This window comes from Chenopodium album, chromosome 3 (assembly GCF_948465745.1).
Source record: "Chenopodium album chromosome 3, dcCheAlbu1.1, whole genome shotgun sequence".
NCBI lineage: Eukaryota > Viridiplantae > Streptophyta > Magnoliopsida > Caryophyllales > Amaranthaceae > Chenopodium > Chenopodium album.
In genome coordinates this window covers 18,173,657-18,189,150 of record NC_137836.1, presented here as the reverse complement: position 1 = coordinate 18,189,150, position 15,494 = coordinate 18,173,657, and the positions used below count along the sequence as shown (strand labels likewise).

At 34.6% G+C, this 15,494-nt stretch overlaps 2 protein-coding genes across 2 annotated transcripts; one reads left to right on the top strand and one right to left on the bottom strand.

The window, feature by feature from the left end:
* Positions 1 to 2,675: 2,675 nt before the first annotated feature.
* LOC145612296 (conserved oligomeric Golgi complex subunit 4-like) lies at positions 2,676 to 7,276 on the bottom strand. Its single transcript, XM_081667669.1, has 3 exons — positions 6,543 to 7,276; positions 4,963 to 5,895; positions 2,676 to 3,484 (listed from the first exon to the last, which is right to left on the bottom strand). The coding sequence occupies exons 1-3, from the start codon at positions 7,224 to 7,226 to the stop codon at positions 2,855 to 2,857; spliced, it is 2,247 nt and encodes a 748-aa protein (XP_081523795.1). The 5' UTR covers positions 7,227 to 7,276; the 3' UTR covers positions 2,676 to 2,854.
* A 3,825-nt stretch (positions 7,277 to 11,101) lies between these two features.
* LOC145623874 (uncharacterized) lies at positions 11,102 to 13,889 on the top strand. Its single transcript, XM_081676759.1, has 3 exons — positions 11,102 to 11,306; positions 13,431 to 13,509; positions 13,609 to 13,889. The coding sequence occupies exons 1-3, from the start codon at positions 11,155 to 11,157 to the stop codon at positions 13,675 to 13,677; spliced, it is 300 nt and encodes a 99-aa protein (XP_081532885.1). The 5' UTR covers positions 11,102 to 11,154; the 3' UTR covers positions 13,678 to 13,889.
* The last annotated feature ends 1,605 nt before the right edge of the window (positions 13,890 to 15,494 follow it).

Below are 15,494 nucleotides of genomic sequence, written 5' to 3'. Positions count from 1 at the left end.
ACGCCCAAATTTTTCATACAACCACACGGTTGTTCGCATGAAGTAGGCGTTTGAGCCTAGGACGTGCGAAAAATCTAGGCGTTTGCCGCAAATTCAGAAAATAAAATTAAGAAAAAAACTTTTTCTCCGCCGACGACCGACTTCCCTTTGTCCTTAATTACTCGTCATTACCGCAGCTGTGTAGATCATGAAACCGGAGGTAAGGAGTTGGTGGTTAAAAGAGGAGGAGGAGGAAGAGGTGGTGGTGGTGGTGGAAGTGGTGGTTAGTATGAAGAGGTGGTAGTGGCGGGTAGTATGAAGAGGGGGGTAAATTGAGGGGGTAATTTTTTATTAAAATAGGGTAAATTTGTAATTTTAGTTTATTTTGCGGGCGTTAGTTAGATATTCGAGGACGACGTTTAGCTTTCCACTTTTTTTTTTAAAGCAACAAGAAGTATCATTTAATTAATAAGAAAATTGTAAAAAAAAAAACAATTTACCAATCACTTAGTGACATGTGTCACACTAACTTATTAAGCCGGTCACCAACCGATTACGTCCTATTTATGGAAGATGCATGTCAAAGGTCGTTTTATTAGGAAATAATCAAAAGATTGTTTTATTTTTAGAAGATCGAGCAAAGGTCATAATATTCTTGACAATTTTTCCTTTATCTTATTAAACTTTGTAATTTTTTTCGTTGTTAACTAAATTATGTGGTTATTATTATAGTCATTTAAATAATAATGATTTGATTTTCTTAATTAAATTAATTATATTTGCTCTCTATTTATTCGTCATAAAATCATTAAAAATAAAAAATAACGTGTTTTAAAATAAAAAAAATATGTAAAAAATGAAACCAAATTTATAAATATATTTACCGATCATAAAGATATATAAATAATTTTTAAAAATTGCTTTTAATATATGAATTACAAATTTATAATTATAATTACAATTATAATTCATATTAATTACAAATATACTATACCTGCTTAAGCTTATGTGAGAAAAAAAAAATTACAAATCTACATATTTTGGGCTTCAATTTGGTTACAAACACCCTCAAAATACTGTAAAGCTATTCTGCCGCAACGACCATTACCCAGTCCGCTGCACCAATACCGATACCACGACCGTTCCAGATATCGCGACCACGACCACATTTTTATTCTATGAGTAGGAGACTATAATATGCCAGTTCTTATTTATTCCAGCTTAGTAATTGGATTTCAGTAGCTTGCTTGTTGGGCAGTACTGCAACATGGATGTATTATCTTCTTATGAAAACCAGGGTTTGTAACAAAGTTTTCTACTTGCTATCAGCTATCTACGAAAAATCTATAGGCAGAGGATCAGGGTATGGACTTTAGGGAGCTAGGAAGGAGAAGATTTTAGGGACTGCATACAAAAAGAGAAAACAAGACGACAAGCACACGAGCACAAAGACAACAGACACATGAACGAGCGAGACATTAGCTTAACTGAAATGCTAAGCATCACATAATGCAAAACATATTTCACAAAAAGCAGCGTTCTTCAACATATCATAACACAAATTCATACAACCTCATTTTGGATACTACCTCCCAAAACTTTAACTAAGTTAGTTGGCATCCCCAAAAAAAAAAAAAGGTTCATTTCCATACTCTTGTACATATCATTGCACTTTTGGATCCACTTTTTTTTTTTTACTAGTATTATTATTACATATATTCTACTTTATCCATTTCTCTCTCTTACTTCCAAATTATTTTCTTGAAAAGTGAAGTGTAAATTGAAACGGAGGGAGTAATGAAACCAGGCAAATTATTTATTTGAAAAAGGAGTATATGAAACAAGGCAGAAATTTAGGTCAATTTCAAAGCCACTGACCTCAACCACAGGATCTTTGAAGACTATCAACTCTGCAACTGAACAAAAGCCATCCTGAAGTCTTAAAATCCTAGTTATTAGTCAAACACACCAATATAAATCTTCAAACACTATGACCACATATCATTACCTGCAAAATCCTAAAATTTCAAAAACACAATTCGCAATCAAATATACTCAAAATCCTTGTAAGAGATACTTGAGTAAACATTGAGATTATACACAAAGAAATTATTACCAGGACAACAGACAGAAATATAGCCAACTAGTAGCAACACTAGCAAGGTTTATATAACCTTAAATAATCATACCTATAGTATTGCACTTTCACCTTCTTCCAACTGCAGAACTTACCTCACTAAACTGAGAAACATCAAGCAAGGAGCTAGAGCAAAGTTTTAGAACAAGGATAAGACAGCTGAAATAAGCAGAAGGGTGCTACTTTTGAGGGGTAAAAAGATGCATAACCCTTCTACACTTTTGGCATAATGTTTCTAGCTGCCAAGAATAAGCAAAAGGTTAAAATTACCTGGAAGTAAATGTAATGACACACAAACATGCACTGATTAGCTACATAACAAAACATGTAAAATAAAAACACATAATATAGAAGGGCTGCACAATATGTGGAGCCAAAGAAGAATTATCTGAAGAACAATCAGAATGAGCTAGAAATTAACTGTTTTATCAAGTGAAAACTTCAATAACCTCGGTAACTAATACAATAAAATGTCACTACACAGCATGAGGCTGCATGACCAAGAGAAAGAACCTCGTTAGGTTAGCATAGAGAGTGTCTAAAGTATAATACAAATGCATAAGAAAAGAACTTCTATTTCAAGGTAAAAACTCTGTAAATGTTACAGGTTGAGAGTTTGTACATTCTTCGCCACAAAAGACGCTCACTCACGTATATAGAAAAATAGGAAAAAAAAGATTAAGAAAAGATAACAAGAAGATATGAAACAGAGTAAACAAGTAAGAAACCTACAAAGAATTACAGCTTTAAAGAAGCAATTGCTTCAGTCTTAAAATCAACCCTCAGACCCAGCACTCTCCTCACGTCTGCAGGAGTTAGTCTCCAAGTCATTGGCCCTGAATTCTCACCCCAGAAATCCAAAATCTCAGAGACCTTTTCCAAGTTCAAAATGGTGGCCATCTGGGTAAGCCGAGCAAATTTATCTCTCACGGTTCTTTGAGTCATGCTTGAGAAATGGCTTACCAAAGTCCTAGTATCTCTGTCAAGCTGTAAACCTCCAAGTTGACTGAACCTTTTCTGCATCATTATGAGTTCAAGCCTCTTGGTGATAAAATCTATGATGAGATGGACAAAAGTATCATAGTTGTTCGCGGTCATTACAGGCTGAAGCCACGCTGCATTAGTTTCAACAGCATGAAGAAGCCTCTGGACCCATGGATCATTCACCTCATTATCTGCATATTCAGCCTCTGATAACTCATAACTAATGGTTCCCACATTGTCCACGATTGGGCGTATTCGAGGAGTAATAGTTCCAACAAGTTGATCCATGCCAGCATTTAATGCCTGCTTGAAAATGTTGTTCGTCTCTCCCAACATGGACAGACAAGATTTTATTTTCTCTCGATCACCTGGTGCCGGAAATACCTATTAAAATGGACAAAGGCTCCTCAATATATGGAACTCATAATCAATCCCTTGACAGGAAAGACATACATAGCAAGTCTTGCAAACATAACTTGAAATGACTAAGGCCTCACTTAAGTAACACATCAGAAATACTGATTAATATCCCAGAAAGACAAACACTACTAATCTCAGTGGGAAGGACATCACACGGAGATCCTAATCTTAAAAAGAAAAGAGGGGGGGGGGGGGGGGGGAATGGTGAAATCAGTAGACGCTACGGACTTAATTGGCTTGAGCCTTAGTATGGAGACCTACTAAGTGAAAACTTTCAAATTCAGAGAAACCCTGGAGTCAATAAAAATGGGCAATCCTGAGCTAACTCCTTTTCTTTGTCAAAAGCATGAGATTCCTCGTTCTTATTCTTAAACGAGTTTCCGAGAGGGCTTAGTTGATCCATGATTTATCTTTCATTTATTTCGAAAAAAGAAAGAAATGTATTGATAAAATCCGATTTTTTTTTTTTTTAATTGATTCTTTTCTGATCGAGATGTATGGAGACTGACATTGTACAGTTATTGACTCTTATAATCATTAGAGAATATGATCCTATCTAAACTTCAATCTTCCCATAATTTTAATGTCCTACAAAAACAATATCCTTAAGAAACTTGACCAACTGTGAATAATCAATGATACATACATAAAATGCAATTATAATGATAAGAAAATGCAATGAATCAACCCACAACACCCATTGTCTACACGCGCAGCAGGAGGCTACAGAGACAGGGGAATGCTCACAACCCACAAGTCCACAACTACAACATGCAACAATTCATAAAAGCTGCAAGCAGCTGTTTTGGCTTATTAGCTTACTTAAATTGGTCTTGGGATGAAGACAAAGTTAATTAATGTAGTAATTAAGGCTATATGCCACATCATGTAATAAGGTAGAGTAATATGAATAGGAGAAGCTTAAGAGAGAGAAGGCATTCAGAAACTTGTTTTGGAACATTAGAAAGTCATGGCCTAAAGCCATTAGTTTGTATCTTGAAGCCATTAGCTATTATCTATCAATCATCCTGTCTTTCCCAATTCTTGTGCTTGATCTTGTTAGTTAATTTGTTCAACCACGCAGTCCGTTGCAGAAATGATAAAAAGAATGAAGTTTCAACATATATAAGGTCTTTCTTTTGGGGAGAGGGTCAACATAATAAAGTTTAAAAAAGAAGATTGAGTTCCAATAAACATTTAAAGATTTATCATCTAAAATCACATGTAAAGTTACGTGAGAATATAAAATGAGCTCAATCTATCATGCAGCACTAAAACCTAGTCAACAAGTTCCTGGAAAATAGTCAAGATACTAAAATGAAGCATACATCACATCAGTTCAAACTTCAGACATATACTGTATGCAAGAAAGAACATATCAGGAAAATAGGTAAACTTTCATTGGGCAATAAACTAATTTAATTAAGAAATCTAAGATTTACCTCTGCACATTGCTCCTCAATCTCATGGCGTAGTTTAAGGATGTATTCGCAACTGACGTCTATATTATTCAAAGCTGTGGCAATTTCTGTTCCAGTCTTCTGAACACCAACACCTCCCAAAAACAACTTTGCACCTAGATTTGGCTCCCTCATCTTCTGCTGCAAAGCTTCAAGATACTCATTACTCAACAAGTTGGCAGCCCCATTCAAAACAGAAACCACAGACTCGCTTTTGGAAGTGGATATCGCCCTTCGACAACAACTTTGCAAGACATAAAAAACATCATCCACCATGGACGTTGTCAAGCTATCGGACACATGCTCATCGATCTTGATAGCCTTTTTTACATTCTCCACCATGAAGAATTCCTCCAAGACGACATAATACTCAGTTACTTCATGAAGACCTGTACTAAATTTCCCATTTCTAAAAGCCTTGGTAGCTCTTGGAACAAGCTCTGGATCAATCGAACTAAGCCCTTTGATTTTTGACACCATATACACAATGTAATCCTCACCTAATCGGGTGAGGGACAAAATCTCCTCCAAATAGAGCTCCACCTCCCTTGGATCAGGACCCTCCACACTCCCAACTGAGAGCAAATTCTCGCTATAAGAGTTAATATCTCTAGTCAATTTCATCAATTTTCTATACTCCATATACTTCTTCAAAATTAAAAAACCCCTTGAATCACACTCTTCTTGCAGCTCACAGATGGCATAGACTATTCCATCCTCCCCACACAATATCCGCAAAATCTCATCATTTTCCTCAATAGCCAACACAATATCTGTAAACAAATTAGTCAAGCAAGCTACAAAATTAGCCTGGCTACTACTATTCGTATAACTATTCTCCATTAACTCCACCAATTGATCAAACTCCATCCTAGACCTCATAGAAACTACCTTCTTCAAGTAATTCACATATACCTGCAACACACAATAACAAAATCATTCAAATTCATACACATTCACTCACACAATAACAAAATCATTCAAATTGATACACATTCACTCACACGCCAAAACTTTTCCAACATTAACAGTTATTATAACCTACATTTCCCAAATAAAAATTACCTACATTATGACCAAATCAACATATACCGTGCTTAAATTCCACTACTTAAATAACCCAATCTCATATAAATCGAAAACAATTCAAACTTACACAATAATCATGAAACAAAAACCATATTTGTAGCTAAATAAATACTAAAACCTTATGCAACACTAAAAAAAAAAAAAAAAAAAAAAAAAAAAAATCCAAATCCTTACTCATCTACTCCCACATTCCTACATTTCCCCACATAAAGAATACCTACATTTTGCCTAAATCAACAAATATGATACCAAGCACGATTTCAATACTAAAACAACAACCCAATTTCATGTACAATAAAAACAATCCAATTCCACCCATCACACATAAAACACAACCATACCAATCACCGCGATTACAATACTAAAACAAAAACCCAATTTCATGTACAATGAAAACAATCCAATTCCACCCATTACAAATGAAACACAACCATAATTGCAACATGAACAAAACTCAAAATCTCAAAAATTACCTGCAACCCCTCTTCTTCGATTCCGAGAAGGGGATATAGGCGAATAAATCTGACAACAGAAGGATGATCCCTTTGATCAACAGCAGCAAGAAGCTTCTTCTTAACAATACCCTCCAATTGTTTCTTATAAGCAAGCAATTCCTCCTTCTGAGACGACCCAGAAGAATCCCGAAACTTCAAATCAATTTCCAGAAACTTCTTAACATGTTCAGCAGCCGATTCATAATCATCAGACTCAAGCGAAGCTTTAACCGAATCAATGCAAGCAGATTTCTGAGAAATGGCATCAAGTCGCAAAAGGGTGGAAGAAACGCGGGATTGAGCGAGGTCAAGTTCACGGACTTTAGCAGAGACATTGTCGGCGAGAACAGAAGTTGATCGGACGGAGGAGAGGATATGATCGGCGTCAGATCGGACGATGGAGAGGACTTGAGAGGATTTGAGGAGAGAAGAGAGATGGGTGTCGAGGGAAGAGCGTTGAGAAAGGAGGGATTCGAGGTTGACGTCGAGAGAGCGTTGGTAGGCGATGCACTCGTGGAGGAGACGAGTCATTGTGCCGACGTCGGTGAGGGAGCGGAGTTGGGAGAGGGCTTCTGGGGTCCCGAATTTTATGGAGAATTGTTGTGGTTGTGTTGTGGAGGTGGTGGGTGTTGATGGGGTGGTGGTGGTGGTGGTGGACGCCATTGATGAGATCTGGAAAGTGAGAGTGAGAGGTTTTTTATCTGGTGAATTGAAATGTGTCGACGGTTTGATGACTGGTAATATGAACTGTTATGGAGTCATTTTTACGGATTACTGTACAATTTACTACCAGCTAGGAGTTAGAGACTGTAATTTTGAGAATCAAATACGAAGTGCAATTTACCCGTTGAGAGTTTGATACTAACAGAAATACTTGCGTGGACCTGGTTCACAATAATATTATTGTGGACCCGAGGTTTATACACACGCAACTGATATTATATTGAACATAGTGACCTTTATTTTTAACATAGTAACCTTATTTTTAACATAGTAACCTTTATTAAAAGTTGTATAATGTTTAATACTATTGTGAACTTAAAGTACGACGTTATGACCCTAATTTTAACATAGTGACCTTTATTATTAATATTGACCTTATAAAATATTTCATTAAAAAAATTAACCTCTTATAGCCTATATATTACCAAAATGACTTTTATTTTCAACATAGTAACCTTCATTTTATTATAGTGACTTTTTTTTTTATTAATAAAACAACCATAGTTTCTCTAATGTTAGTGGTCCACAATAAATTAGTGTGAACCAGGTTCATTTAAGAATTTGTATGATACTAGACCTCGCAATTCTGATAGACCCGTGAGTCGTGACTCAAAACTTAACTTGAAAATAACAACTTTAAATTGATGTGAAATCTGAAATCTATTCGACTTGGCTCAAATGTAGAGTTAACCTAATACCCGAGATGACCGACTCGAAGTTGACCTGATTTGATTTTAATCCAAATTGTTTGACTTGAACTGACCCTATACCCCAAATACCCCGAATTAAAAAATTACTTAATACTTGAACTAAAAATGTTTGGTGCCATAAATGACTCAAATTGTTTCATCCCTCAAACTCACAAACCGAATAAAATTATCGATTTGAGCTTGATCCACAATATCGACACAAAATGAACGATCCGAACATGCCCCGAATCGATTTGACCCGACCCAAACATAACATACTCGGCCCAAATTGGACCAGACCTGAACCCAACACGAATGTTAGCTGATCTGACTCAAAATTGACCTGAACCCAACACGAATGTTAGCTGGTCTGACTCAAAATTGACCTGACCTTACCCAAACCCAATGCGAATGTTAGCTGATCCAAAATGACCTGACCCGAAATTGACCCAACTCTAATGAGTCGTTTGCATGTCTAGTTAAAACTAGTTGAAATTGACCTCAAAGATATGCAGTTTTGTGACAGCTACCCATTTTTTTTTTTTTTAATGAACAATTACCCCTAAGATGTCTTTAGTTAGTCTAGCATTATTCACTGACGGATTTCATCCAATTGAGTTGTTTGTAGGGCCCACACCTATGTTTTCTCACCCAATTAACTCTCTTCCCACTTATTTCAAGTCTTACTATTGTTCTCTCCTCCTACAACTCATCAACATTCAAAAATTCGAGCAATTAGACATAATTTCTCACCAAATTAGATACGGAGTAATATTTTAAGCTATTGTTGTAATCGTGTCCTATTTAATTGGTTTAGGCATTTTAATTAACTTCCTTTATCATAATTAGGGATTCAATTTAGGATTTATGGATTCAATTATTTATTTTTAGGGTTTAGGGTTTGAATTGAATTAGGGGTTTTGCTTTTTTGGGTTTTAAGGTTTGAATTCAATTGTATTTTATGAGTAATTAGTAAGTAGGAAAGAAAGAGACAGTGCATGAGGGGAAAGAAAAAGGCTTTTTTCTAAAAAGAGGGAAAGTATTTCCTTCTCTAATTGTGAAAGGTAAAAGAGAAGGAAAATTGATGGAAAATTGTGTGACAAATGTAGGTGTGGGCCCTACAATCACTCAAATGAATCGAATTCGTTAGAGAGTAGTGCTAAATAAACTTTATACATCTTAGGGTAGTTGTTGATAAATAATAATAAATAATAATAATAATAATAATAATAATAATAATAATAATAATAATAAAATAAAACGGTAATTGTTCACAAAACTCCTCATTTTTGGGTAGTTCCTGACAAAATTTCCTTAAAAAACCTTATAAAATATTAATTTTTAGTGTTATATCAGATATTTTATTCTAATATCTGACGAATGAGATATCATATTTATAATTAGTTCATTAATTATAATTCATTTTCCATATAACTAACCTCAATTATAGTGAGATAATATCTAGAAAGTCTTATGAAAATATTACTTCTCAAATAATCTAATATATTTCCCACCATATATATCCATAAGCTAGCCAAAATCTAGTGATGAAATTTATTATTTCAAAATTAAAATAAAATCGGTCCATCAAACTCCACATGTACTTTCAAATTTTGTATCATTATTTTAGAAAAGTACAAAAGCCATAATAATCAATTATATTATAATAAAAAATATAATCCAAACCTTTATTAACATATAACAGTACAGGGATACATAAAAAAAACAAATATATAAATAAATAAAAGAGTAAAGTTAAAGACACCAAATCTTATAGACAATAAAAATTGATTATAAATTCCAAATAAAAAAAACAAATATATAAATAAATAAAAGAGTAAAGTTAAAGACACCAAATCTTATAGACAATAAAAATTGATTATAAATTCCAAATAAATACCACTAATAAGATCCTAAGCATGTTTGAAGTTTTGATGCAAGCTATTAGATTGCCCAAAAGTTCTTTAAAACGAAAGAGAAATTGAAGAAGCCTAATAGTGTTGTGGTTGTTGTAAAATAAGTGTTTCAAAGACTACGAATAACATGAATATTATAATTGTTTGATCAAAAGGAAGATGGTGTGGCGTGACTTCGTCACTACCTTTGAAAACGAATTTCGACGCAACTAAGGTGCACATTATATCGCCGCTACGTTCCCTAAGGTTACATACCACTCTCACTCAAAGACACTTTTGGATGAGAGGTGGAGTCATATAAACTTATGCCCAAGGAACAAATGTATTTAGCTAATTTTTTTTGTGTATAATGTATATCTAAGAAGAAGATAACCAAGCCAAATTTATAAGGATGAAGTTTTCAAGCTAGAGGATGAATTTAGACATCAAAAGGTGATTAAATCATCATAAACATTCACTTCAATGAGAGGTACAAGAGAATCCAAGAGATGAAGGAAGAATGCCAAAAGGTGAATGTATGGGCGTGTTCGGCGTTAACTTTTGAGTAGCTTTTAGTGGTTAACAAAAAATGTGAGTGTTTGACAAAGTAGTGGTTAGGATAGCTTTTAGTGGTGGAGGTAGTTTTTTGTGAAAAGTTAGAAAGATTAGCTTTTGAAATTAGAGGTAGCTTTTCAAGTAGCTGTTGAAAATTTAATCTATAGTTTTAAAAATAAAATATTGATTTTTATATGTAACAGCTAGTCAACCACTACTTTATCGAACACTCATATCTAAATTATTTATCTTCACAGCTAACAGTTTGTTGACAGCTAACAGCTACCTACACAACTAACAACTATCTCCACAGCTACAGTTATCTTCACAGCTATATTTTGCCGAACACGCCCTATGTAGACATGAAAAGTCTACTCTACAACTCACTTGTGGGCAATCGTTGTAGGGCAATCGTTGTTGGCCTACAACACGATTGTCCACAAGTGGGATGTGATTATGTGGAGTAGACTTTTTATGTCTATTAGACCCGATTACAATTTTCTTTTGCGTTTTGGTTTTAAATGATTTTTGCCTTAAAACCCGGTATATTAAACCCAAAATAACAATCGGTATGCTTTTTCAACCCAAAACCTTGGCTTGAAATGGGTCAATATTTTGGACAAAGCCCGGCCCGGTCCGTGTTCACCTCAAAAACCCCTCATATATTCGAGCGTTCTCCTTCATCCCTCAAACCGACAAACCCCCAGTCTATCCAAAGGCGAGAGAGAAATGGAGAAATACTTCGGAAATGCATACAGAGGAGACCCAGGGATTCCACACACAGATCCAGACCGTTTCTTGAACATCTGGATTGGTTCCGCTGCTTTCTCTGCTCTTGCCTGGTTCAATCCCTACATGTGGCAACTCACCAATCAATGGAAGTTCTGTTTCTAATCCCTTTCTCCTTTTTTCTCTTCTTCTTTCTTTTCTTGCTCATTATTTTGCTTTCATTTTACCCTTTTTTTCTGCTTTAATTATCCCTTGAAATTCCCCAATTCCCCCCCCCCCTTTTTTTTTAATTGGGGTTTGTTGGTTTTACAGATTTTGGAGTAATAATGAATGCAGTTGTGTGTTGTTTGATTTGCATGATTAATTTTATTTCTTTTTAATGTATTGCGAAGGATTTGAAAATCATTTCACACTGTTATTTTAATGCTTTGTTTGGATAATGTTATAATTCATCTTGTTTGTAGCATGTATCTTACAATTGGGGAAAGGATTTTCTATGCTTCACTTGAGACTATTACGGCCCATTTAGTAGGTGTTAATAAATGACCATATTGAGAGTGATTTTAGATATAATATGAAATTGAAACTATGAAATTTCATAGAATTTGTTAATACTTCAAAGTTCAGTGTCCTCTCCTTAGTTGGCTAAATTATGCCTTTTAAGATTCTTAGTGTAATGCTTTAACCAATGAATCTTCCTCCACTTTTGACTATTGAAGCTAATATCTTCACCGTTTTTTTTTTTCAATTTAAAATCATTTTCCATTTTGTTTCTACTCAGATTATCCTTTAGGCTTTGTTTGTTTTGATAGATAAAAAATTCAGGAACGTTATTTTATCAAGAAAACAATCTTAAATGGAAAAAATGATTATAGAAAAATAATGGTGAAAAATAAAAATGGAGGGGAAAGGGAGGGGAAGGATAGAGGAGAGAATATAGAGAAGTGAGGAGTAAAGAGAAACATGCGGCATACCTTATATTAATTCTTTCAATTTCCTTCTGTTCTTTAATCTATAAATTTCCTCGCTTTAAACCTGCATTTCTGTTAATTGTGCATTGAGTTATATGACTAGTATTTCAACTACCCAAAAGATAACAGAGAAATAAAATACAGCTTTGTTGGTGACTTGGTGGTGAATAGGCAATAGTGTAGTTTTCATTTGTGGTATGTACAAATAAATTATAGGCTTAAATTCCCTATTTAGGGATCTGAAAATTATTTATTCCCAATTCAATGTGTTTTTGGATGGTCATTTCAACTCCATTTCTTTAAATTTTGAAAGACTTAAACTACTTTGTCCAACTGCAATGTAGGAGAAACCCCCTGTTCAAATCCCTCTCTGAAGTTAAACATGGTGCCTGGATTTGATCATCTTGGATTTTAGGGATATGATTGCTTATGTTTAGAAAAATTACATCAACTATGCCCCACATTAGCATTCTTACTGATGGTGATTGCTTTGACGTACTTTCAGTATAGCTATATAGTCTATGACAATGTAGAGAAAAATTGCTGTTGGTGAAGTGGTTATTAATGCAAAAAAAGACACCAGTTTCATAGTTCTGATTGGGAGTGCTGCAGTTTCCTTATTGTTTTTTCGCTGTTATTGTGGAGTTCGTTAGTACAAAGGGAAATATTAGTTTACTAAAAATGGAGAAGAATTAGTTGGATATTATCTTTTTCTTGGTGGTTGGAAGCTATAGGATTCTTTATCTGCTTGTGATAAAAGGCTGGTTTAGCTTGATTTTGCGCAAATATTTGTTGAAAGATTATGCTTGAGCATGTCTGAACTTGTGTTTATCCCACGTACCTATTTAGTGATATTCATTTATAATTGTTTGGGGGAATTAACTCCTTTGCATTCTGTCCTGAGGTAGCTGATCTCCTGAAGCTGCTGAAACTCCCAAGTCTTTTAAGTTCTTTAGAAGAAAACTCCTGTTCTTGTCTATAGTCCCTACTGTAGGACTAGGTTGTAAATCTGAAACTGTTTTGAATTTTTATGGTGTGTATTTGTATAATAAAGGCTTATAATTTTATTTTTGGGTCACTGAAATGCTGCTTTTGGCTGCCTGAAAAGCTAATTGCTGTTGTATATTTTTATCTTTTATGCAGCCTGACTTGTTACTAAATGGTAACTTTTTTTCCTTCATAAGTTTTTATTAGTATAGATGTTCCATTCATTTTTCTTTTGTATTGGTATATAAATATTTGGTATTACGTAATTTTTCAAGTTTATTTGGTCAATGTTCTCATGCTGTAACTTGCAATTTGTAGTTGGCATGATAAAGCTATGTTGTATGAGCAGCATCACTGGAAGAAGGCCATGGCTAAGAAGCAACCTTACAAATTCAAGGTACATTACTTGTTGCTTGAGTTTATATGCTAGGCTAGAGATGGTGGTATACGATTATGAATAGTCTTTGTTCAAATTTTTATTTCTTTTGTGTTGCAGTGGAATGAATACATGGACAAAGATGCTCGAGACTCTTACTACTTCAACTGGCCTGTATATTTTCCCTAGACTGTTGTGTGATCCTACTGCTTTGCCATGTTATTTGGTCATTTAGACTTATTGTGTGATCCTACTGCTTTGTCATGTTATTCGCTTAATTTTCTGGAGCATCTCTTTGATTTCTTTTAGCCCTTTAGGGCTTGAGGGGGAAAGTGTGTGCAGTACAAAACTATAATTTCTGTTTTTATCTATATAATCTGGATAAATTTTTGCCTACTAAATTATCTCAAGTTAGACCAGGGGGTTTTTCTGTATTGCCTATCTAGATACTGATATTTTGTCAGCCTGTGAATTCGATTAAAGTACTAAGTACCTGTCAAAAAAAAAAAAAAAAAAAAGAATTAAAGTACTAAGTAACTACTTTGCAATAAGGAGAAGTTAGTAGGATGGATAATGAATTTTATGTATGAATTTTATGTTAGTAGGAAAAAATAGCGTGTGCGGCCGGCTGACACACACCAAAATAGTAAACAGGTAACCTTTGATCAATCGAGGAACCCATGACTAATTAAGAATTTTTTTTTTTTTTTTTTTTTTTTTGAGGGGGGAGATTAAAAATCATTAATAATAAGCCATACGGCACTTACATAAGAGATCGTAATCGAACAATACAAAGACAAAAGAACCAATTACAAGTTTGAAATAAAGGAAATTACAATTGCACTCGCAAAATGACTTTCTTAAGTACCCTTGGCTCATATAACGCTGTCCTATGCAGCCTCTTGCAAGGGGGTCTGACAATATGTTGTAGTTTCTGACGTGATCCTTCATTGGCTCAGAATCTCGTACTCCTCGACCTGAAATCAAAATTGGTGTCGTACATTTCACCATAGACAAGGCAATCTCCGATTCAAACACGGATATCGGCATGGAAGCATAACCCTTTAGTCCAAACCAACAGAAGATCCAACCGAAGCCCCATAGCCAAAAAACCCGGCTTAAATCCTGCACCAGAATATATTATTATTATTGCTTAAAAGATTGTTTAATTATTTGGTTACAACAACATTCCTATCTAATTCAAGGATAATGATAAAAATCGCACAATAATTGATGAATAACTTATTTTATTATACGGGGTACATTATTACAAAAAATATCTATGGTTAATAGTATTTAATCTAATTGCATTTCTTCTTCTTCTTCGAAGTCGTTGCCTAGTTAAATTGGTTGAGAACTGTTAGAATCCGAGCGATCAGAAGTAGACATTTCATCATCGTTGTCGTTTTGTGCATAGGTATGATCTTGCGAGCGATATTCGGCATCCAACCAATCCTTGAGACACACGCATTTCAAGTGTTTCAGGTTTTAGATTTGTTCTTTTATCGTCTAAAACCCTTTCTGATGCACTAAAAGCTCGTTCGGAGGCAATGGAGGAAACTTGGATAGCGAAAATATCACATGCCATTGTTGCCAAAAATTGGATGTTTTGTGCTATGTGCTTTCCACCAATCAAGGAGGTCGAGGCCGTACTTTTCTTCTTCGTCCATGCCTTTCATGAAGTCATAACTTAAGTACATTTGCAACTCTGAAACCTCGTTTTGTGTTCACCTAGACGATGATTCACTACCTGAAAACTTAGACATCATGTTAGCAGCTTGTGCATATAAATCTTTGTTCCTTTTACTTACGGTTTTGGATGATTGAGAAAGAGCCAATCGAGAAACGGTTTCATATTTAGATTCATAAACTCTATACAATGCAAAAAATTGATCGGTCACATTAGCTTTATAAGACTCAACATCATCATCAAATTGCATGAATTGAAAATATATATCAATTAATATAAATGTGCCATCATACTTTTGCCTGGGATCTATAATAGA

Bases quoted from the DNA above. Each gene is read 5' to 3' on its own strand.
- LOC145623874 (XM_081676759.1), top strand. From the start codon at position 11,155: ATGGAGAAATACTTCGGAAATGCATACAGAGGAGACCCAGGGATTCCA. The intron at 11,307-13,430 runs GTTCTGTTTCTA...TGCAATTTGTAG, and splicing joins CAACTCACCAATCAATGGAA to TTGGCATGATAAAGCTATGT. The intron at 13,510-13,608 runs GTACATTACTTG...TTTGTGTTGCAG, and splicing joins AGCAACCTTACAAATTCAAG to TGGAATGAATACATGGACAA.
- LOC145612296 (XM_081667669.1), bottom strand. From the start codon at position 7,226: ATGGCGTCCACCACCACCACCACCACCCCATCAACACCCACCACCTCC. The intron at 5,896-6,542 runs GTAATTTTTGAG...TGTGTGTTGCAG, and splicing joins TCGAAGAAGAGGGGTTGCAG to GTATATGTGAATTACTTGAA. The intron at 3,485-4,962 runs GTAAATCTTAGA...CCATTTTAATAG, and splicing joins TTGAGGAGCAATGTGCAGAG to GTATTTCCGGCACCAGGTGA.